Source organism: Bidens hawaiensis, unplaced genomic scaffold (genome assembly GCF_021521415.1).
Source record: "Bidens hawaiensis isolate Kalapana, Puna unplaced genomic scaffold, B.hawaiensis_p1.1 tig00022014_1, whole genome shotgun sequence".
In the NCBI taxonomy this organism is placed as follows: Eukaryota; Viridiplantae; Streptophyta; class Magnoliopsida; order Asterales; family Asteraceae; genus Bidens; species Bidens hawaiensis.
Window position 1 is genome coordinate 56,085 of NW_027493416.1, and position 24,883 is coordinate 80,967.

Consider the following 24,883-nt stretch of genomic DNA (forward strand, 5'->3'; position numbering starts at 1 on the left):
GTACGCTACTGGAGGACCTTTTGTACTGTACCTGACGAGGTATGGACAAAAGGTCTGACCAAAGCAGCGACAGCTCACTGTGACAAAGGAATAGTACACAGCCGGCCTGGTCACTATCAGCCGCTGCCTACTCACCAACCTGTTGTAGCACGTGCATAGCCTGCAGTTGGTGGAAAAGAATAGTACACAGCCGGCCTGGTCACTATCAGCCGCTGCCTACCCACCAACTACCAGCATGGCATGTGCGTAGCCCACAGTTGGCAGAACAGGAATACTATTCAGCCGGCTGTACCTTCTTGGAAACCTACCTTCGGCTATAAATACTCCAACACCTTGGAATGGTATGGACACATTACATTATCTTACATTATCTGATATCTCATTATCTTATCTTCTCTAGCAATCTCTTAATATACACTTATATTCAAGAGCAATCTAGTCTGATTCTCACGCCGGAGGGTGGTCACAAGGAGGTACCCCCCCTTCTCAGTGACGAGCTCACGGTGTCTGTTTTGCAGGTCATCAGAAGAACCATCTTTTCCGGACCTAACCCCTCGTGGGAAACATCTATTTAACCACCAGATTATCTGTAATCTGCCCGGGGTCAATTAGTGTTTCTTCATTGGCGCCATCCATGCATAAAAGCTAGAACTAATTCTCTCAGTTTTTTCAAAACCTCCGAAAAGTTGGTTAACGTTACTCCGGTCCCCAGGCTAGGGAGTAACCAAGAAACCCCGGTAACCACAACCCCAGCTACTGGGGGGAACACCGGCGAATACACGCATTTTACGAACACTACCCCGGTTACCCAAGCCGGGGCAAGTGCAATAAATTTTACGAACACTACCCCGGTTACCCGAGCCGGGGCAAGTGCAGTAAACAATCCTCCCCTGGGATTCATTGATACCCAGGTGGAAAGACAACAGACGAGACCCCCCCGCCAAACACTTGAACAAGTTAAAGCGTGGGCGGAAAAACGTCAAAGGGAATTCCAAGCTGAGTTGGATGAACGCTTACGTTCACTCCAACAGGCTGACGAATTCGGAAGCACTCGACAACAGCTCAACATGAGCAATGAGTGCGAGTACTTGGACGATGATTCGGAGAAATCCGACACCGACGTAAACCCTCGCCATAAGGCGAAAGGGAAGCGTAAGAAAACGGACTTCCAACCAAGAAGGAATTTTGGAGAAACCTTCAAACCAAAAAACGCGGGTGGAAACCCACGTGACTTCTCTAAAACCTTCAGACCAACCGCTGCAAATGCGGGAAACTCCAAGTTTGCAAGAGACATTGCGGAAGCAATCGCCCCAAGAAGTGCCAAACAGATGTCCAACATCGGCACCTATGATGGTATATCCGACCCAGACGATCATTTGAACAGATTCATAGCGGGGGCAACCGTCAGCAACTGGATGGAACCCACGTGGTGTTATATGTTCCAGATGACGTTGGTTGGAGCAGCCAGAGTGTGGTTCGACTGTCTACCGGTCCACCACATCTACGATTGGGCAGACTTCCAACAGAAGTTCAGCCAACACTTCAGTCAACAAAGAAAGTACACTGAAGAGCAATGGACAATCCTCAACTGCATCCGAGAGGAAAATGAGTCTTTACTAGACTTCATCACGCGCTTCAATTCAAAGAAGCTAAGTCTGGGCAGTATTAGCGAAGATCTTGTTCGCGCTGCTTTCATCCAGGGCGCGAAAGACCCAGAGCTCATCCGCACCTTAACGGGTAAAGATGGCATGCCATCCACATGGGACGCCATCATGACAGCAGCTAAACGCTTCGCGGAAACGGAAAAGCAACTGGGTAGAAATCTTCCCCAAAGCACAAACCTCTACACCCAGAAAACAAGAGAAAATAACGTCCTTACCGCCCGACTAAACAAAAAGAGGAAGTTGGGTATTTGGCAGTCAAGGGTAAACTTCGACACCTCATCCGGCTCGCACCCTCGGTTAGGCGGAAAGGACAACAGGCAGTCGTCGAAACGGAACCCCCGGTGGACGCCGCTCACCAAAAGCGTCACCGAGATTTTCGACACCGAGAGGCTCCCATGGCCAAAGGCTCCAATAATCCGAGAGCGTCACAACGCTGATCAGAGCAAATTCTGTGACTTCCACAGGACAACAGGCCACACCACCGACGAATGCATAGACTTGAAGGACATCATCGAGACATTCGTCAGAAATGGAGAACTCGCACACCTCTTGGCGTAAAGGATGCTGAGCAGGCCAACGCGTGTAGAACCCCAGTTGGGAAAAACACAAATGCAGCTACAATGTTGGAGACTACATACTGCGTAAACAACGAGATTCCGAACCAATTGCATATCGGCTCGATGGCACTCCCATCCAAACAACATGGAAGGGAGCTCAATTACACAGTCTGCATGTAGATCAATTCCAAACTTGTAAAAGAAAAGGCCCAGAGCCACTTCTAATGGAAATGATTCTCCTTATCACATTGACGCTGATAATCTTACATTTATACTTATGAACTTTCCACACTGATATGCCGGTCTTCACCGCATACATAAGTGGGGAAGTAAGTCGTTGCGTGTGGAAGGCGGCAAAACCCGCATAAACACAAAAAACGGCCAACCTTCACGCAGGTCAGTTATAGGTAAAGTTGGGTCATCCCACTAAATGAAAGTGCCGGTCCTACCCGCACAAATCATGATAGAGGAAACCGAACTAACCTATTGACAACCGCGCGTCGAACGGTTAATTTATTCAAAACACTGATATGCCGGTCTTCACCGCATAAATAAGTGTGAAGAAGTCGTTGCGTGTGGAAGGCGGCAAAACCCGCATAAACACAAAAAACGGCAAACCTTCACGCAGGTCAGTCATAGGTGAGGTTCGGTCATCCCACTAAATGAAAGTGCCGGTCCTACCCGCACAATCCTCATAGAGGAAACTGAACGTTAACCTATTGACAACCGCGCGTCGAATGGTTAATTTATTCAAAACACTGATATGCCGGTATTCACCGCATAAATGTGAAAAGTCGTTGCGTGTGGAAGGCGGCAAAACCCGCATAAACACAAAAAACGGCAAGAATTTCTAAGGAAAAGATGAGGAAAACCTTCACGCAGGTCAGTCATAGGTAAAGTTTGGTCATCTTACTAAATGCAAGTGACGGTCTTACCCGCACAATCATGATAGAGGAAACTGAACATTAACCTATTGACAACCGCGCGTCGAAAGGTTAACTTATTTAGAACACTTAGAAAATCTTTTAAGGAAAAAATGAGGAAAACCTCCACGCAGGTCAGATATGGGTAAAGTTTAGCCATCCTACTAAGTGAAAGTGACGGTCTTACCCCCCACAATCACGAAAGAAGAAGCAAAACTTTAACCTATTATCTGCCACGTTGAAAGGTTAACTTATCCAAAGTACTTAAGAAATTGCTAAGTTAAACTAAAGTATGCACAAGCGAATCACATATTGTTTATGCGGCAAAACAAGTGCCAAATTAAACTATAATATGCATGAGCAAGTCGTATAACGTTTATAAAGCAAGAGTGACGGTCCTACCCGCACAAAAGATTTATATTCCATAAAAATTCAACTGTTACAAGAATGGCCGGGTATCTACCCGCCTACAAGAATATAAATCTATACAAAGACGTAAATCTATCCTAACAGTGGGAAAGGATTTAAAAGATCAAGCTTCAGGGCCACTCCCTCCAAACCCACTTGTACCCGCACCATCAGTTGGATGTGGCGGTTCAAGGAAGGTCTTGAGAATGGTTATCCCATCATCAGCAGCAGCAACTTCGTTCACCTTCTCCACCACCGGGTGCGGGAAGGTGGCATACTGGTTCACTGCTTGGTCATATACAACTTCAGTATCCACATCATATAAAGGGAAGTTGGAAGGCGGGATGCCCTTCTCAACGAACCCTAGACCAAGCAGGAAGCCAGCCTTTTCCCCATCCTAATGAGAAGCGTTGAGGGCTGCGCTCATGGTATCGTCATATGATATGTCCGTGAAGACCCGATGCACAACCTACAAAACAAAAATACAAGTATCAAAACATTTTCTAAGTACAAAGAAAAGCGTAAAGATATTATGAAGCTATGCATACCTGCGACAACGCTTCTCGTAGAAGCCATTCCTTGGTAACCAGAGCCTTCTGGAGGGCAGCTTGAGCTTCATTACCGGCGCGTTCGGCTTCGTTCTTTGTAAGGTTGGCAAGCAACACATCTTTGGCTGCAGCCTCTTCGACGCCCTTTAGCTTACGCTCAGTGTGGTCAAGCACCCCCCTCTGGTCCAAGATCTCTTGGAGCTTCTTGGCATCTTCCATGGCCAAGGCATCATGAGCCTGCTGGAGCCTCTCTAATTTGGCTTTGAGCTCCTTATTCTCAGTGCGTAGAGGCTCAGCAACAGCTTCAGCCTTGGTGGCCCTCTCAGTTGCATTTCCGTGCAGTTTCCTTAGCCAACCGAAGCTGTTCATTAACAGCTTGGGTAGCCTTGGAACGGGCCTCGAGACGGGCCTGAACTTCAACCTCGAGGGCCTTGAAGGCCTTCTCCTTCTCCGCAGTAACGGCGGAGAGTCTCCTGTTCTCCTCCCGGATAGCCCGCGCCTGAGCTACTTCTTGGATACGAGCCGCCTTTAACTTGTCGTTTTCACGACAAAGCAGCTCGACGCGCGGCTGCATCCGGGCAAGGAGAATTCGAAGCTCGTTTGTCAGCCTACCCTCTTGGTAGCTCGACATAGCTTCTCCCAGTGCACCATTGGGGGCGGCGTGGCGCACCCACTCGACGCAATCCACAGCCGTCCGAAGGGTGGTTCCCCGACGGATGTTCCACCGCGGAACAAACACCTCATTCGAATCCGACACTGCAAAAACAAAAAGCAGTTAGGAAAAGATGATAAAAAACAAAAATATATATAAAAAGGCCAAAATAACCCTACGCACCTGTAGGGTCGACAGTAGGTCGGTAGCCGCCAAACCCGTCACCCGAACCTAACGGATATCCATCCAAGAGGTCAGGCAGATGGGAAGGAGGCAGAGATTGGCTTGAAGCCCCGAACATACCTGCTGAACCGGCCGGGGACGAGGTAGTCGCCGGCGCCGGAGGCACGGTCGAAGCCGCTGCGGTAGAGACCATCGGTGGTGAACTCACTGGAGCTGAACTCACAACCGTGGCTGCCGCTGCGGAAGAACCCGCAGAAAAACTCACCGCCGGCTCAGTGAAGGACGCCGTGAATATGGCACTGACAGCCGGCGGAGATGATGTTACAGTTGGAACAGTTGCCTCAACAGGATGAGCAACTGAACCAATACTGCAAACAGGCGCAGCCGCCTGGGTCGTCGCCTCGGGTAGGTTGACCAAACCTACCGTCATGGGTCCAGAACTGCTCCTTCCCGCTCCACCCTGGAATGCAGTTGCATCCACGCCTGCATGAAGACAAGATAGTTAAATATAATGGCGGAAGGATATGCAGTTAAAGTAAATGAAAATTATACTTACGAGTTCTCTTCAGCTTGAAGGTTCTGATAGGCGGGGACGAACCCGATGGAGCCGGGCTCTTCACGCCGCTCACCGTCGTACTAGGCTGCCCGGAGGTGACAGTTGTCTCAACCTCCGGAACAGTGGTCTCGTCACCACCAGGGTTCCCCGCCACCTCTTCACTCTCGGTCTCTGACTTTAACCGATTCCCCTGATCGACAGTAGAGGCAACCTTCGCCTTACCCTTCCCGCCAGCAGCCTTCTTCTTCCGCGTGAAGAAAGGACCATCTGCGGATTCCTCATCAGAAGATGACAAAATTAGAGGAATTCCAGCAGAGGTTTGAGCGTTGACAGGGCGAGAGTTAAATAACTCCTTACCTGGCCGCGTGGCGCTCAGAATCGGGTGGCCCGGCGGGTAGACCTCCACAAACCGATCCGCCGTTTGCTCCAAGATGGGCAACTCGTTCTCATCAAGAGCACGGGTACCCATCCGAGCGGGACCACCAGCCTCCCGCGGATGCAGGAGCGATTGTAGGTCGTTTCCCTCTGAAAACAAAAGAAACAGTTAGAAGAAAACTTTAAATCAGCAAAGAAGATGAAGCATACCGTAAGGGATAGAGTTCAAACGGTAATCAAGGACGATGGGAACCTGTGGCGCCTCCGCCCCAGCATCTTTCCACACCTGGCTCATCTCGAGCATCACCATCCCGGACTCCGCAAAGCGGTAGACGGGAGACTGGACCCGGGAAATCTTAGAGAACCATTCCGCCTCCTCATAGTTGAAGGCGTGAAGGTTCGGGAGAGCTCTCCCGTTCTTGAACGTCATCGCTATGGGGACGACGCGAGCGGAGATATAGAAGAACTCCCGCTTCCAAGACCGAAGACTGCGCTCGGTAGCGCATATCTTCAAACCCTTGATCCGAGTGACCAAGGTATACCACCCCTGGATGCACCTCCAGGAATAGAAGGTCATCAGGCGATCGACATGGGGCTCCACGCCCAGAATGAGGCACACCCATTCAAAATGGCGAATCTTGGCGATCGCCATTGGGTGTACCTTCGTCAGATGTACACCGTGTCTCTCCAAAACACGGTACACAAACTTCGTCAATGGGAACCTGAGATTCCCATAAACGAAGAATGCGGCATACACCCCTATCTTGCCCTTGGGGGCATCGTACACCGTCTGATGAGGCTTAGGAAACTCAGGCTCGAAAGGCTCGAGCATGAACTTCCTAACAATATACTGGTACAGGTCGACGATAAGAGCACACTGGCACTCACCAGCAGTACTCTTATCGTCCTTATCAGAAGTAGACGACGGATTCTCGGCATACACGTCAGACTCCTCGGCGGTAGCCTCAAGATCATGAACGGAAGACATGTTTTGAATGAAAAGAACGATTTTAGGAGAATGCTCGACAGAAAAGTTAGAGTATTCGCCGGAAATCGTTTAGAAGAAGAAGAGAGGTGAAACTGTGAGTTGAGATGCAACCTCTCCTCCCTTTATATACTCATCGCAATGAATGCGATGAATTTAATGCGGAAGAGAGAGGAAAACGCAGGTGCAATGAAACTATGACACGTGGAATATGCAAGCTGGCAACAACTGTTGACAGGACGCGTGCCGTAAACTTCGCGGCCACGCGCCCGAAAACTCGCGCCCACGCGCCTGAAAAAGCGTCTGGAATGACCATATACTGTCACGTCGCCATAACTTCCTGCACGTCCTGAAACTGTCAGAAGAAACCGTCGGACGACGTTTCAACAGTCTGGACTGTTCTTATCCTTTCACCAACTCTTCAAATTTCAAAAAGATTCAAAAAGATTCAAAAAAGATTCAAAAGTAAGCGGGACTATACCCCTTACCTTGGCAACCAAGTAACTATAAGACAGGTGCGAGTACAGTGTTAAGGCAAAACCCTTCACATACTTAGCACCAGCAGGGAATTGAAGCCAAGAATACCTCGGCAACCAAGTAACTATAAGACGGGTGCGGGTACAGTGTCAAGGCAAAACCTTTCACATACTTAGCACCCGCAGGGAATTGAAGCCAGGAATACCTTGGAAGTAAAGTAACTATAAGACGAGTGCGGGTACAGTGTCAAGGCGAAACCCTTCACATACCTAGCACTCCGCAGGGAATTGAAACCAAGAAGGATCTTCTGGGCCATGCTTGCGGAAACGGGAATAACATCCCCGCATAGCGGGAACGTCGAGAACTAGATTGTTGGAAGCTCCAAGATGGAATTGGTTGTTTTAACATAATTGATCACTATGTTCAAAACCACCAAAACCCCATGGAGAATCTACACAAGTGGAACTCAACGCTCCTGACTTGCGAGGAGGTTACAGACCTACCCGCATCATACCCAAAGATCAAGCAGAAAAGTCGGGAATTTCTGCATGTGACATTAGGACTTCCGCGGGAAGAATCCCCATGGAAAACCTTAAAACTAAACCCTTTTCAAAACCCTTTGCTTAAGTCCAAAAGTTCACCTCACTTATTAACAATTCATGAGAAGAACATTGGACTGGGGGGACTTGAAGAGGTAGGTCCCAGCAGAGCCCAGTTGGACCCGCAAGACTCACCTCAAAGAGGGACGTCTGCGCAGTTGAAACCGCAAGACTCACCTTCAACAGGGACGTCTGCGCAAAGGCTAAACTCGCAAGACTCACCTTGAAGAGAGACGTCTGAGCAGAAACCAACTGGATCCGCAGGACCCACCATGCTCAGAGACGTGACGTCCTTACGCGCAGTACGCAAGCTGTTCCCGCAGGAAAAGCCTCCCAATGGTCGACGTACTCCGCCTGTTCCCGCAGTAACGGATACTAGCCATCAGGGAAGGCTACCCGCACAGCAAGGCTACACGCACAAGGCACTTAACTCTTAAATAATTCAGTAGTCACCTGAAGAAGGAGTGAGCAAGCCAGGAACACTCCCGCCCAAAGCCGGGAATACTCCCGCCCAAATGAGCCAGTCCGTACGCTACTGGAGGACCTTTTGTACTGTACCTGACGAGGTATGGACAAAAGGTCTGACCAAAGCAGCGACAGCTCACTGTGACAAAGGAATAGTACACAGCCGGCCTGGTCACTATCAGCCGCTGCCTACTCACCAACCTGTTGTAGCACGTGCATAGCCTGCAGTTGGTGGAAAAGAATAGTACACAGCCGGCCTGGTCACTATCAGCCGCTGCCTACCCACCAACTACCAGCATGGCATGTGCGTAGCCCACAGTTGGCAGAACAGGAATACTATTCAGCCGGCTGTACCTTCTTGGAAACCTACCTTCGGCTATAAATACTCCAACACCTTGGAATGGTATGGACACATTACATTATCTTAAATTATCTGATATCTCATTATCTTATTGAAACACCCCAACCCGGAACAGGCTAACGTGTTACTATTACAGATATCAAACCAACGCCACAATCCAAAATACAACAAAAATTAATGCAACCTACGTCATATTATTAAACAAAATGAATTAACTTTTAGAAGCTTGAACTTCATTTTTTTATCTCTCCTCACTAAAATACCCAGAATCCCGGATTACCTGAAAACAAAATAAGAAAAACAAAACAAGAAAACACGGCTGAGCCAAAAATTGCCCAGTAACGGAAAGAACAATAGTATAGGTAAGGACAGACGTAAGAGAATAAATATACGAACTTCAATTCAAACTCGAAACCAACCTTTTTACTGAAACATATACTTAATAAAATTCGGATGTATGATCTGACACTTGGCCAGAACATGGTCAAACGCATGCAGAAATATATCAGAACTATAACAAAAACACCCAGAGCCAGAAACATATAACTTGTAACATATAATGTGTGCCGTGTAACATATAACGAGTGACATTTAACTGAACTATAATTAAATGCGAAACATAATCCGATACACGATCGGGACGTAATCTGAATATACTCAAATTTAATCAAATGCATATACACATATCAAAACGGACCAGAAATATAGCGAAACAAAATATAATTACTAAAATACACGACGATGATGTTAAAATAAATAGGTCGTGTAATACGGAAGCACCCAGAGCCTAAACAGAGGGGTACACAGCTAGCTAGTCCATGCACCAAGGAGACGGTGTGGGTGGCGTGCACACATTGTTCCATCTCAAACAGAAGTCAGGAGTCAGGAGTCGGAGCTAAGATCGATCTATACGCCTCTAAGTGGCCAAGGTACTACATGAGTACTTTCAGAGACGCCGTGAACTTTGATTACGCACTGTCACGATAAGTGCCATGTCAGGAGTCAGGAGTCAGGAGTCAGAGCTAAGATCGATCTATACGCCTCTAAGTGGCCCTAATACTTCAAAAGTACTAGTTAGAGACGCCGTGAACTTTGATTACGCACTGTCACGATAAGTGCCATGTCGTTGACGCCCCAACGACAAGTCAGAAATGCTCGGGTAACAGAGTACTGAAGCTAAATTCATATAACTAAATTCGAACAGGAACATGCAACAATGAATACAAAATATATATAACCTATTGCATGTTAAAAACTTAATATTAAACATATCATACGGATAAACTGAACTCAATCTGAAACTGAAAAATAACAAAAATCCGCACTACGAAGTGACGGACATAGAATATAAAATGGACTAAATCCAATACTATGAGAAAAACAGAATCCGTACTACGAAGTAACGGAATATAAATAATACCAAGAGGAAACAAAGACGGAAACCGTACTACCAAGTAACAGAATATAATTAATACTAAGAGTAACAAAAACAGAAACCGTACTACGAAGTAACAAGAAACAGAATCCGTACTACAAAGTAACGGAATAGATTCAATACTATAAGTAACCGAAAACAGAAACCGTAATGAAGTAACGGAATATAATTTATACTATGAGTGACAGAAACCAGAAACCGTACCTTAATCAAAAGCGAAAACAAAAGTAAAGTCAACGTTGTCCACCAATTGTATGAGAACCTACGGTTTAGTTTCTTGTAAGATTAATTTACATAACTTAATTTATCATGTTGGTTATTTGCTAACTTGCGAATTCCCGGCGACTAAACATATAAGATTCTTAATTAGTCTAGGATTCAGGTGACTCTTTTATTCAAAGTATTACAAAATTTGGATTTATTAAGAATAATAAACATGCATCTTCACTTGTTAAATTATTTATAAACAATACCTTTAAATATATTAAATAGATTCCCATAACTATTGAGTATGTATGCATACGTACTGTAATGAAAACAATTTAACTAATAGATAAATTTGACTTAGATTAAAATTTCCTTAGGTTTTCACTTCACCGACTCGGTTTCACGGAGATGAACAACACCAAGTCAAGCAACAAATTACAAGAAAACTGATAGCCGGCGAAAAGATCAAGTGAGCGTGCGCGCGCATACATGTCAAAAGAGAATGGTCACAGACTAAACCGATTACTAAAAAGGTTAAAAACAAAATCACATGATCCAAATAAAAACATGTTTGATTTTACCGAAAACGTTGTTCATCTTGTTGTCATTTAAAGAAATCTGATTTCGAGTTAGGTATTTTATTGGTTTTCGTCGCCGGAATAGTTAAGATTAAAGTCGCGGTATTCCGAACCAGTTATCGAGAATAACCAGAAGCAAGGAAACAAATGATTACCTCAATAAACGAGCATAAAGAATCCCTGAATCAGACGGGCAGATAGTCGCAGCGGTAGTTCACCTTCGTAGTCACGTACCGGCCGCCTGGTTGTGACTCAGAACTTATCTCCTCGGTGTTCCGACGATAGTTATAGAAGGGTTAAATCTCTAGTTCTTATCATATGGTGAACCAAAGTGGGTTGCATACATGATTTATACAACGAACTGAATCCTTGAAATCCCACCTCGTCCGGTAGTTCGTTTGTAAAGATTAGGATTCGAAATTTTGCAAATAGATCGCATGACTTTTATTTGCTGCATGTCTCTATACAATTTATTTTATTATTTGCATACTTATCTTACTTGAATTTCTAACCAAATGCCACAATTATTAAAAATTCAATTAAATTTTGTATTATCTCAAACCTATTTAATTATTGTGATTATTATCTAAAACAAATAAACTTCGGGTTATTATACCCATAATAATCAAGATAAAGATCAATGGAAATTTAGAGATTTGAAGATCAATATGAAAGATTAAATCTAGGGAACACACACTACTATCATTCACTATTAACACCATTTTCATCTTTAACAATCTCAAGGAAACAAGTAAGTAATAAATGATTGATTATTTGATATGAATGCATGTTCTTGAGTTTGATTGGAAGCTTGAAAGTTTGACAATGTGAATGAGTATGTATGTATGTGCCGTGAGTGTATGTTGTTACAGGTGTGATGGTGTGTCGCTGGCTGCTGTTGGAACTCACGGTTATTAAATGCAAAGCAAGGCATATATGAGGAAGAAGAAACGAGGAGTTTCAAGATCAGAATGAAAGGTAGAGACTATTCAATGCCAAAAGCGTATTATAGATTAGCAACGAGGAGTCATCATCCGATTCTTTAGTTAGTTTGTTGCAAATCATTATAACAAAATATCTAGTGCCAATTTCAAATACATATATATTATTAAATTTATTAATAAATTTTGTTTTCAAATTACTTATAACCCAAATACGTATATAACTAAAAGTCCTAAATATCAATTGCTTTAATTATTTTAAATTTTCTATGTGTTACACTTATCTTCTCTAGCAATCTCTTAATATACACTTATATTCAAGAGCAATCTAGTCTGATTCTCACGCCGGAGGGTGGTCACAAGGAGGTACCCCCCCTTCTCAGTGACGAGCTCACGGTTTCTGTTTTGCAGGTCATCAGAAGAACCATCTTTACCGGACCTAACCCCTCGTGGGAAACATCTATTTAACCCCCAGATTATCTGTAATCTGCCCGGGGTCAATTAGTGTTTCTTCACTATGAATCGTTGTTTCTGACATGATATTTCTTCTTTTACGTGCACATCAACGGAAACTGAAAGTCAAAAAACTCAACACACTACCGATTTAATTGGCAGAAGGACAAAAATTTGGTGGCGGCCGTTATGTTCTCCGGCTCCCGACGGATGTGAGGCACTTCTATGATTCGTTAGTTTGTTTTTGTATTTTTTATGGTTCTGTAATTCCTGTTATAGTTAAACTATGATCCTAATTCGAGTAATGGAAAAGCAGCTAATAGTTCATACTTTGACTTTTGAAATCAATCTCGTTATTTGTCAAAGGCGGGATTTGTAGGTCTTATAATTCATTGAATATAAATTAAGTTGCAGAAAAGTGTTCAAAGTTAGAGAATCACAAGACGTTATACCTACGGAATATAAGTATTGGATTTGGTAACTTGAAGGCAACAATTGATAGTCTACCTTCGGGAATACAAGATTTAGAATTAACTGAGCATGCATGAATAGTGATGCAAGCAGCTTCCTCTTGTTGGGGCATGTTTCTTGATCGATGTTGTTGCGTGTTTCATCCGCACATGCTCTAGCATGAATGATCAATGCGCCATTGTTCTCACACAACTATGTACCGCCCTTGCTTGTTTTCAATGCCTCGAGAGCTGTTGTGAATTATGAGATTGTTGTAGTGATCTGTGCTAAGAGAGAGGCTTTTGGGTAAAGATGTAGAGAAACTGAAATTATATATATGTGCTATATGGTTATGAGTTGTTATTAACTATGAGACTGATTGCAAGTTAAGGATAAGCATAAATGTGGCTAAATTGAACTCTGGCTGGAGGATTTAGAGGGTTGTTTTAGCCGCTGCTGTATGAATGTATTTCTTGCTTTTGTTTTTTTTTGGTGCTATATGTTCACATGTAAATTCACACTTATACCCCCTTGCCCCCCCCCCCAAAAAAAAAAACATCCAACAAACCATATCCACATACATCAACGCGCTCACATTGATAAACCATTACACACCACACCAAACGCTACAAGCCAATACGAGGAGATAACTTATGCATACCCGCAGCAACGCGAGGACACTTTTGCTAATATATATATATATATTACCCGTTGTTATTTAATTGATTGAACAGAGAATTAACTACAAGTAATTCTTTCATACGTCCATATATGATACAGCTTACATAATCTTAGTGACGAAATCAAAACCTTTTTAGTAGGATAATCATAAGGTTCTATTCTTTATCGGTTATAGCTTAAGGGTTCGTACTCTTTTTTTTTTTTAATATTAGATTTTATATTTAAAAATTTGACAAATTTTTATAAACTTGATGTTAGTGGACACTCTTGAACCCCTTCGACGTCTTCCTACATATCAGCAATACCTATAATCTGGGAGCTTGTGTCATTGTCACAGTCATTTTTTACTTATACACATATGAAAATTAATAAATAACAAAAGAAATAAGTTGGGGAGTCATTACGTCTAATGTAGTTAAGGTTTTGCAAAACTCGGACTTAGGTTTGAATCCCACATGAGCCAGTTTAATACCACTTTTTTTGTACAACCCTTTCATTTGGCAATTTCAATCCCTTAGATTTAACATAACTAACGGAACAAATACCAATCCAATCCCCACTACATTCCCTTGTAGCATGCCGGTTGAATACCACTAGCTCATGATAAATAATGCCACCATTAATCCTCCGTCCCTCCACATTCATCCTAAATAAATAAGGCAACTATTAACCCTTGCATATTTAAATCTTTATTTAAAACTAAAGACTAAGTTAAATAGTTTTAATACATAAATATTAGGGGTGAGCAAATTAACTGTTATAACCGTTAATCGAATCAGAACCGAAATAACCGATTTTAACCAATAATTGACATAACTAGTGGGTCGGTTTAATAAATTTTTGAAAACCGTAAAATGCGGATCGGTTTGGTTGATTAAAGATAAATCTAAACCCGTCATAAACGAACCGCACCATTTATTTAAACATTGATCGAAATAGTTCGTAACCTATCTCAACACCTATTATGCTGATAATATTCTATTGTTTGTGCAATATTAGTTTCAAATTGCCATCTTCAATATATCAAAAATCAATTACATATGTTCAATAATTGAGCTTAAAAAAGAACGATATATTCCAAAATTCACTTTAGATGCCCATTCACAATCATAAGGAATACGACGACTCATTCAGTTCAGCAACCTCCAAAGATTTTATGGTTAACCGACTCGCTATAATCTTTAAACGCGATTAATCAAAACCGCCTTAACGAATCGGTTATGGTTATCTATTAACTGACATGTTGGTTAGGGTTATGAGTTTAACCCAAAACCGTCCCAAACCAACTCATACACACCGCGGGTAAATATTTATACTTAAGTCGTCCTCATGGCCCAAAATTTTTTGTAGAGATGGTAACGGCCCACCATGTTGGGTGATTAGTAAACTTGAGTCGAAAGCAACTGGCAACCAACTAACATCTATCTAATTTAAGGTGTAATCAATAATCAAATCATATCTCACCAAACAACACAAATTGCTAAATAAATAAAATCCAAAACACACTCGCTCCATTTGTCGGTGCGCATATTTCTTATATTAGCATCTGCAAAAGCACCACACATACATACATCCAACAACTACCATAAACCTTCACTAAATCTGCATCTGAAGACAAAACACTCACCACATTGACTTCAATTCACGTTAGATCTTCAGATCTGTACATTATTATCCCCCAATTCACTCCAGGTACGTCATTTTCAGCACAAATCGTTCGATTTCAAAACCTAAAACCCTAATTATTGTATTACATTGAACTATCGTACCGAATCTATTGGTACAATATCAGTTTGGTACGGTACCGGTGTTCGTTACAAAATGCTGGTACCGGTACCGAAAATACCGGAAAAGTAACGGTATCCGTATTGGACTAGATCCGGTATTGATACCAGTACTCAGTACCGTATCGGTATAACAGAATGTACCAGTATTGAAACCAAGTTTATAAAAAAGTAATCGGTACGGTACAGGTACTCGTTACAAAATGCCAGTATTGTATTGGTAGCGGTATCGAAAATACTGATAGCGAAATTCTGGAAAAATAAGTGTACCGAATCTATCAGTACGGTACCAATACGCCGCTTACATTTTGTAATGAGCACGCCAAGGATGAGATCTGGTACCGAACTGAATCTATTGGTATGGAACCGGTACTCGATACAAAATGTCAGTAATGTATTGGTACCGGTATCGAAATTACTCATGCCGAAATCCTGGAAAAATAATCGTACCGAATCTATCAGTACCAATACGACACTTACATTTTGTAATGAGTACGGTAAGGATGAGATCCAGTACTGAACCGAATCTATTGGTATGGTACCAGTACTCTTTGCAAAATGTCAGTACTGTATTGGTACCGGTATCGAAAATAGTGATACCGAAATTCTGGAAAAATAACCGTACCCAATCTATCAGTACGGTACCGATACGCCACTTAAATTTTGTAACGAGTACGCCAGTAGGGATGAGATCCGGTACTGAACTGAATCTATCGTTACGGTACCGGTACTCGTTACAAAATGCGGTACCGGCATCGAAAATACTGATATTGAAATTCTGGAAATATAACCGTACTGAATTTATCAGTACAGTACCGGTACTCAGTACCAAATGTAATGCATTATTGATTTGTGTTCAGATCTGAGGATTTTGTGGAATTAATTTCAGAATTTGGAGAAAATGGGAGAGGAAAAGAAATCTGGAGGGTGTATGGGGTGGTTTATCGTGTTGATTGTAGTCGGAGCAATCGCATTAGCATTAGGGCTTACATTGAAGAACAAGTTTCACCACGGTGGTGATGATGGTGATGCTCCTCCGGTTCCTGGTCCTCCGGGAGCCGTCACACAGAAATATGGTGATGCGCTCAAGATCGCTCTACAATTCTTTGATATCCAAAAATGTAAGCTTACAGATTTTGGAAGCTACTTGTTTTTGTGCTTTATATTATTGATACAGTTCACTTATTGAGTATATAATCATTACATTGTTGATTTGTTGACATTGCTACATAAACTTTAAAGATGCCAAAGTTAACTCCTGTTTTTCTTTGTCTAGATAAACTTTAAAGATGCCAAATTTAACTCCTGTTTTTGTTTGTATGTTTATAGATCTAGATCTTAACTATGATTTGATAATATGTTTAACTACTAAAAGTGAGAGCACACTTTATGTCTGAGAACACACTCTATGTTTTGCTAATCATAACCCTTACGACTTTTAATTAAATTATTTCAACTACAAGAGTGAATCTCTCTCTCATGATTAACTTTCCTCCATCTTTTTTAGATGGTATGCACTTAAATTAAGTTTGTTTTTAATACTTTTTAAAAGGTTAGTAAATGGTCATGCTCTTAATCATAGTCCTAAGGGCTATGGTAGAAAAAACCTTCAAAATCTCTTTTTGATTGCTCGAGTGTTTTGTAAAAATAGTTTGCAGTTGTATTTTATAGGTGTAAATTGACATTAAAGGACACACACGTAATTATTATTAGATTTGTGATTATTATAAAAGGGTGTTTGGTTAAAAGCTAAAGCTTTGTCATTCAAAGAAAAGTTTTTGAAAGTTACTTTGAGTAGGCGAATAGCTTATTTTTTTTAAAATAGGAGCTATTTTTTTAACACTAAAGTGTAAGTTCCCTGAAATTTCTTGCGAGACATACAATGATGTTGGAAAATTTTGGTACAATTCTATCACTTTTCATATTTATATATTTGGAATTTTATTCATTAATTATTATTTTTTTGGTAGCTGGTAAATTGGAAAATAATGAAATTTCATGGAGGAGTGATTCGGGCCTACAAGATGGAAAAGAAGCAAAGTTGGATCTTTCAAAGGGAATGTATGATGCTGGAGATCATATGAAGTTTGGCTTCCCAATGGCGTACACAGCAACCGTTCTATCGTGGGCCATACTTGAATATGGTGATCAGATGAATAAAGCTAATCAATTGGATTCTGCTAAAGACTCACTTAAATGGATAACAGATTTCTTAATTAATGCTCATCCTGAACCTAATGTGCTCTACATTCAGGTAACTTTAATCTTCAAACTCATAATATAACTTCACATTTCTGTTTGCTACAGGTGGTAATTTTGACTCGTTTACTTTATAAATAGTCTATTTGGGTATGTTTTATATTTAGCGAGACAAAATGTCAATTAAAAGTTTTAGCTTGAAAAGAAACGGCTCGAATGGGTTAAAACTCACCCAAAGTGTATTATAATGCACAAAACCTCTTAACTCATATTATTGAAGCATGTAACTTTTTTTGGAGAAAAAGTGTTCCCATTACATGAACCTAGCTCAAAAATAAATTTATTAAGAGTTGGGTTTTAAACAGGTTCGAATCGTAAACCGGAACCTGCATAACCCGTATACTAAACGGTTCGTGTTTGTTTTGGGTTGGGTTGTTGTTAAACGGGTTCGAATGGTAAACAGGTCGAGTGGTCGACCCACATACCCGTAAATTAAATTGGTCGTGCTTGGTTTGGGCTGTGGCTAAATGGGTTCAATCATAAACTGTTCAATCCATATATGATATACCTGTATATTAAATGGGTCATGTTTGGTTTGGGTTGGTTGGGTTGTGGTTAAACTGGTTGGGCCGCCATCCTTGTTAAACCTGGCTCCGAATCGACTCTTTCTGAGTTTCTGACCCGTTTTAAGTTTTATCTTTTCAGGTGGGTGATCCAGATGTTGATCACAAATGTTGGGATAGACCCGAAGATATGACCGAAAAAAGGCCTCTAACACAAATAAACGCATCAACCCCTGGAACAGAAGTTGCCGCAGAAACAGCAGCAGCAATGGCATCTGCATCATTAGTGTTCAAATCATCCGATTCAACATATTCGAGCACACTTTTAAAACATTCTAAAGAATTATTTACATTTGCGGATCAGCATAGAGGTTCCTACAGTGAAAACATTCCTCAAGTTCAGCAATATTACAATTCAACCGGTTATGGTGATGAGCTTCTGTGGGCTGCCAGCTGGCTTTATCATGCAACAAAAGATCAAACGTATCTTGATTATGTGATTGGAAGTAATGGTGAAACTTATGCTAACTGGGGAAGTCCTACATGGTTTAGCTGGGATGATAAACGACCCGGGACCCAGGTAAAATTGGTTATCCTTTTATTACATTTACGGTTTTACCCCTTGCTTTTGAATGGATCTATTTGCGTTATGTTATATCTTTAACAGGCCAAAAACTGCACAAACTGAGAAAAAAGTATACACCTTTCTTTAGATTATAAGCAAAATATATACCAACTGATATGTTGCTGGCGTGTCACGTTTTTATGATTTGTGTATATGTATATTCCATGTGGCATTTGATGTGAAGATAATAATTTAAAAATAGCTTTTCTTTGGAGAAAAATTCATTTCTTCAAACTTGAAAACAAAATTTAAATTTATCTTTGAAATTGTTTTCACATATGCATCTTTTGCATATCTAACACTTAAATGGATGAGTGTCACGTCAGAAATTTACATGTATAGTCAGCTAAAAGGAGGTTGGTTGTTATAATGGTAGTAAACTGTAATCTGTAAGTTGGTTTTCACTTTGCCCCTGATACTTTCACTTTGAAAGTTAATTTCTAGAATTTCAAATTTGCCCAAAGGAAACCAGTCAAAAGTGGCCCAAAGTGTATCTTACTGCATATTATTCCTTAGGGCTATTCCTTAAGTCATTTTATTCGGTTGAAGTAGATTATTATTAGCATAATATAATTTTCCATATCATATCTACTAAATTATAATAACGGAAACACATAAACTCTCCAGGTTCTTCTGTCAAGAGTAAGCTTCTTTGATTCAAAAGCTGCTACCGATTCCAGCCTCAAAAAGTACAAAAAAACTGCTGAGGCTGTTATGTGTGGACTCCTGCCAAAATCCCCAACAGCAACAACAAGCAGAACCAGAAGTAGGCATCTGCTTTCATTTATACCATTTTCGGCCACAGCCCACAGTCACGCCAATTACGAAAATGCCATTACTTTTTTTTTTTTAATTTGAGGAACCAGTTTTAACATATAACATGTTGGCACGTTACCTCATCCAAGGTGATAACTGTCTTTCCAAAAATTTAAAGGGCATCTTCGTCATCTGACTTTTTTGGACATTGTGTGGCGTATAAAGTGGTTTTATTAAAAAAAGCTGAATGCCATACATTATCCCTTCTTTCTCTTTTTTTATATATGTCTGACCATTAAAAACACAGGTGGTCTTATATGGATCAGTGATTGGAACGCTTTGCAGCATCCGGTAGCTTCTGCCTTTTTAGCCGTGGTTTACAGTGATTACATGCTTACATCACGGACCCGAAGAATCCAGTGTGATTCAGCGTCCTTTTCAGCATCAGATCTTAGGAAGTTTGCCATGTCACAGGTAAATTTTTGTTTACAGTGATTACATAATTTTTGTTTGTTTTGTCCATTTTTTTTAATAAATAGTACATTAGATGATCACAAAAACTCTCTAGTACAATAATAATCAATTTTTTTAAAGCAAAATGATTATGAGAATCGCAGCATGAAAAGTAAAATCTCGGTTCTTTTCAACTCATTTGATAAGTTTTCTATTTTTTCTCTCTCCATTTTACATATTAAAAATTTTATAAAATATATTGTTCAGATATAAATCTGTAATTTTCAGTAAAACGATTTAAGAGATCGGTAAACATATAAATACACTTTAAGCTGGTCTTTTTTTATCCCAATTGCATACACATCCTTCTAAATTTTATAATAGCATATTGATCTCTTTCAAACACTGTTAAGTATCTTGTTTACTGATTTCATAGTGAATAAAATAAAACCAGTCACTCATAACCAGCTTTTTTTAACACTGCACGCCAATATAATTTACAGTTAACGTTTCCTTTTTGTTTACTTAATTGATTGGGTGAATATGTTATTTACTGTATATATAAATAGGTTTAATTTCACACACACTAACACACATATATTCAATGGATTGCGTGCGCGTCTTGTACATATATGAAATTAAAGCTATTTATATGTAAATATGTCGGAATTACTCTCTATCTGGTACTGATATGATTCTATTTTTTGCATTAGGCAAACTATGTGTTGGGAGACAATCCAATGAAAATGAGTTATCTTGTCGGATACGGTGAAAAATACTCCCAATTTGTGCACCACAGAGGAGCCTCCATACCCGCTGATGCAACCACCGGGTGCAAAGGCTGGCAATGGCTCGATTCAGACCAACCTAACCCTAACATTGCAATGGGTGCACTCGTTGGTGGACCATTTTTAAACGAGTCATTCATTGACTTACGTAACAACTCAATGCAAACCGAACCAAGCACTTACAACAGTGCAGCCATCGTTGGCCTTCTTTCGGGTTTGGTTACAACCTCATCAGTCTCTACATCTTTCACATGATTGTCTCATTTTGTTTGTATTATAATTAATATTGTGTAACGGAAGTCGTTTGTGTTGGGGTTAGTAATTTCCACGTCGGACGTATACAACTTATGTGATGAGTGTAGATACTGCTAGGTGCCTTGTTTGTTAATGTTTTATCACTTGGTTTTTGAGTTAATTGAAATTATAAGCTAAGTATGAAATTGAACCTCCAGAGTGATTTTGAATGTGTATGTGATGGTGCTAATCATGAACCGTCAAAACCGAACCGTTTAACCAGTAAAAATTATCTGGTTTGGTTTATCCTTTTCTAAACACGTAAGTAGTGGTTCGACTAAAAGATACATCAAAACCGGTCGGACAAACATTTTTTACATAATATTTTTTACACCCTTAACACCAATACATGCATTATGCATTTCTACAGTCAAATGCATATTATTATTGAGACATGTAGTGGTTTCCCTTGTGAACTCATACATAACCCATGCTGCATATCACACTCAACCAATGCCCAATGCATTTATATACACATTCCAGACTTCCACCACTAGCACCGCGCAAGAGTGCACCACCATGTCTTCGTCCTCAACAGCAGTCTCGCTTCTTCTGTTATTCATCGCATACATTGCCTCCCCAACTATGACCCAACCCAACTCTCCGATAGCCCCGACCTTTGCCGAATGTGGGCCCCGTATAATTCCCCTAGCAATGTGTGCACCATTTGTCCAAGGTGTAGCCACCGAGCCGTCCCAGTCATGTTGTGATATTTTGAGGCGTGTGAATGATCAGCAGCCCCGATGCTTGTGTCTTTTGCTTAATAACTCGGTTTTGAGCTCGGCTTTCCCTGCCAACACGACACTTGCTATGCGACTACCGTCTATATGTAGTGTCCATTTCGACATTGTCTCGTGTACAGGTTGGGTTCATCTTATCATAATACTAGACTATTAGTGTCAAGGAGGGTAGGGTGGTCGACGAACCTTGGCCCGCCACCCCGCTAGCCTGAATTTTTTTAAAATTTATATATATTTTTATAAAAAAATGTATTTTTGATGCTTAAACTCAATTACTTAACTCATTTAAGTCTATTTTTATACAAAATAACTTTTGCACAACCCAAATTATAACCAAGTAAAGCCCATTAATTTAAAGTTTTATTTGTTTAGAAAAAACCCTTTTACTTAAGACCCAAAATCTTTTCGCCTTCGACCCAAATTTCTATTACAATTTTCAGAGACGGCACGGTGTCAGGGGTGTCCATTTTGTTCGGTTCTATAGTTGTTAATTATAATCGCCAAGGTACTAACATTTTTGGTTTAACGAAGGTGCGCCTTTACCATCGATATCGCCTACTCCACAAGTTTCTCTAGGGTCAACTACCAACTCTACAGTTGCTTGTAAGTAACTTTTATAAAAACCATTTCAGTGACTTAAATTCATAACTTAATGGTTGTTAATATGAGATAATATTACTCTTATGTTGTTTTGTATACAGCTTCTCCTATGACAAGGGTCAGTCCGAAATCCAGGTTTATGGGATTAGGGATGAATCATAACCAGGCCATGAGGTTTAAGAGGTCATCAAGGTTAAGGATGTTGGGCATAGTAACTTGCATATCCACTACCATATTGTTGGTTTGAACACTTTGTAGCTTAATCATAATATTTTGGTTTCAATAAACAGGTATGACTAGTTTAATCTTGTAATTGTACTTGGATTCTGATTTTTAGATTTATCTCATTTTTTAGCTTATTTGCTTTAAGTCATAATATATTATTTAATTTATTTTGTTATTCTATTATTTAGGAATTAGAATATGTATTGTGGGAAGAAGCATTTTTAGAAGTAGAGGTTCATGTTTGTGGTAGACAAAAAAGTGTATATTTGGGCATGAGTTGGTGGTTAAAAAAATTAAAAATAAAAAGAAAGAAAAAAAATAAAGAAATTCGTAGCGACCTTTAGCACCCACATTTTTGCATCAAAACGCTCAAACACCATTATGCGTGTGGCATTTTCACTTAAAAGCCCTTATGTGTTTTTGTGAACCCCATTTGCTTAACCAATAATAATAAATTCCTATTTCACCCACTTCTTTAACTAACTAACTAATTTAATATTGTTCAATCGTTACAAGAGGCCTTAAACAAGTACACATAAAACCGAAAAAACATCCGGCGTCCGCATGATGTTAACGCAAGGCCGACTATGAGAGGTCAGGTAGGGGAGGTCGACCGTCCTCGGCTCGATCACCCCGGTAACCCCATATTTATGTTTAATATTTAAACCCAATTAACCAACTAATTTAAACCCATTTTAATACAAAAAAATCATACTAACTCTAATCATAACCAATAAATCAATTTAAAATCTAATTGTTTAAGCCAATGCTAATGTCCAATTTTTTCTCCTTTTAAACTCAAAAACTTAATGATTTTCAAGCCCAGCCCTGTTAACGTGACATGGCATGGGCTTTCAGCTTTCTTACCCTACACGTTATGAAAGATTTGTTTAAAACTATAAATACTCAATCTTCATAATGTTCATTTTTACAAACCACAAAAAATGGAAACCCTAGTAGAAGAAGCACCCGAGCAAAAATCACACCTACCCGAAATCATTCAAGAGATCCTCTCCAGACTCCCCGTCAAATCCATCCTCCGGTTTCGCTCCGTCTCCAAACAATTTCTTACACTTATATCCCATCCTTCATTCTCCAAATTCCACTCCACTCGCACCACCCGAACCGCCTTATTCTTCTCCGCTTACGACCAATCCACTCGCCAACTCCACTTCCTCTCCGCCACGCGTGACACCGGATCCCTCACTCGTATCGCCACCATCAACACCACTCTCGGTAGGGATATTGTAGACTCCAAACATTTGAACGGCTTAGTATGTTTTAGTAGTAGTAATATACGTCGTAACTGGAAGAGTTACGCTTTTGTTTTCAACCCTAGCACCCAGAGCGTCTTTAAAATCCCTGATTCTGATTCTGATTCTGATTCTGATTCTGATTCTGAGGAACATGTGTATACGTCGTCGTTATGCACGTATAACCGTTATTTATTTGGTTTCGACGAGTCTAGAAACGAACATAAGGTTTTGCATCTCTGGGTGCCTAATGTTACAATTGATGAGCAACCGCCTATTATGGTTGATATTTGGATATACTCGCTTTTGGATTATTCATGGAGAATTATTAATGTGGAGCTTCCTATTGCTGTTCACAAGGATAGTTACATCGTTCGTAGTGTTTGCGTGGATAGCGTAATATATATAATGGTCCAGTGTCCGTTTGCCATGCTCTTGTTCGAGTTGAGAACCGAGAGGTTTTCTAAACTAAGCACTCCTTCGGGTTTAACCAATCCTTATCTTGTGAAAATCAATGGTTGTGTAGGTGTTGTTAGTCATGGTCGAACGGCTAAAGTTAACGAGTTGTGTATTTGGCGATTACATGACCATGAAAGTTGTTTATGGGTTAATGAAACCATCGCATTCCCCATGTCTAGGATCGGATTAAATGTTGATTTTCCGGTTGATTTCGCTAATAAGGATGAGGTTATTTTCTACCCAAGGATGTTTACTAGGAATGTGATACGTTTTCCCATCTACAACATAAAGAGCGGATGTGATGAATCACTATACGTCGCTCTTGATCATCCGTTTCTGTGCTCGGATATGGTGTGTTTCGGCCACATCAAGGGTTATGTTGAAAGCATGGTTCCGTTATAGACGAATATAACATGGATTTGATGATTCATAAGTGTTGTCTTACTCTTTGAATCATGTGTTCTTAAACAAGTTTTATTGTTAGAGTATTTTGGAAGGATGCAAGCTTATGATAGTTGTTAGTCTGTGATCATAACTTTGATTATCATGTCGGGTTATAAAAACATATATTTATGATAATTTTTATAGAATATTATAAGTTTGTGAACTTTTATATGTGACAGAAAATAGCACTTTGAAAGTTGAA

General features: G+C 40.6%; 2 protein-coding genes across 2 annotated transcripts; both read left to right on the forward strand.

Moving 5' to 3' along the window:
* The first annotated feature begins 16,132 nt into the window (after positions 1-16,132).
* LOC143564543 (endoglucanase 2-like) lies at positions 16,133-21,040 on the forward strand. Its single transcript, XM_077051789.1, has 6 exons — positions 16,133-16,403; positions 17,253-17,536; positions 18,187-18,624; positions 19,297-19,435; positions 19,733-19,899; positions 20,592-21,040. Exons 1-6 carry the CDS (start codon positions 16,184-16,186, stop codon positions 20,919-20,921), a joined length of 1,578 nt encoding a protein of 525 aa, XP_076907904.1. The 5' UTR covers positions 16,133-16,183; the 3' UTR covers positions 20,922-21,040.
* Positions 21,041-23,469: 2,429 nt separating this feature from the next.
* On the forward strand, positions 23,470-24,639 carry LOC143564550 (putative F-box protein At1g32420). Its single transcript, XM_077051791.1, has one exon. It carries the CDS (start codon positions 23,470-23,472, stop codon positions 24,637-24,639), a length of 1,170 nt encoding a protein of 389 aa, XP_076907906.1.
* Positions 24,640-24,883: the final 244 nt, after the last annotated feature.

Bases quoted from the DNA above. Each gene is read 5' to 3' on its own strand.
- LOC143564543 (XM_077051789.1), top strand. From the start codon at position 16,184: ATGGGAGAGGAAAAGAAATCTGGAGGGTGTATGGGGTGGTTTATCGTG. The intron at 16,404-17,252 runs GTAAGCTTACAG...TTTTTTTGGTAG, and splicing joins ATTCTTTGATATCCAAAAAT to CTGGTAAATTGGAAAATAAT. The intron at 18,625-19,296 runs GTAAAATTGGTT...TAAACTCTCCAG, and splicing joins ATAAACGACCCGGGACCCAG to GTTCTTCTGTCAAGAGTAAG.
- LOC143564550 (XM_077051791.1), top strand. From the start codon at position 23,470: ATGGAAACCCTAGTAGAAGAAGCACCCGAGCAAAAATCACACCTACCC.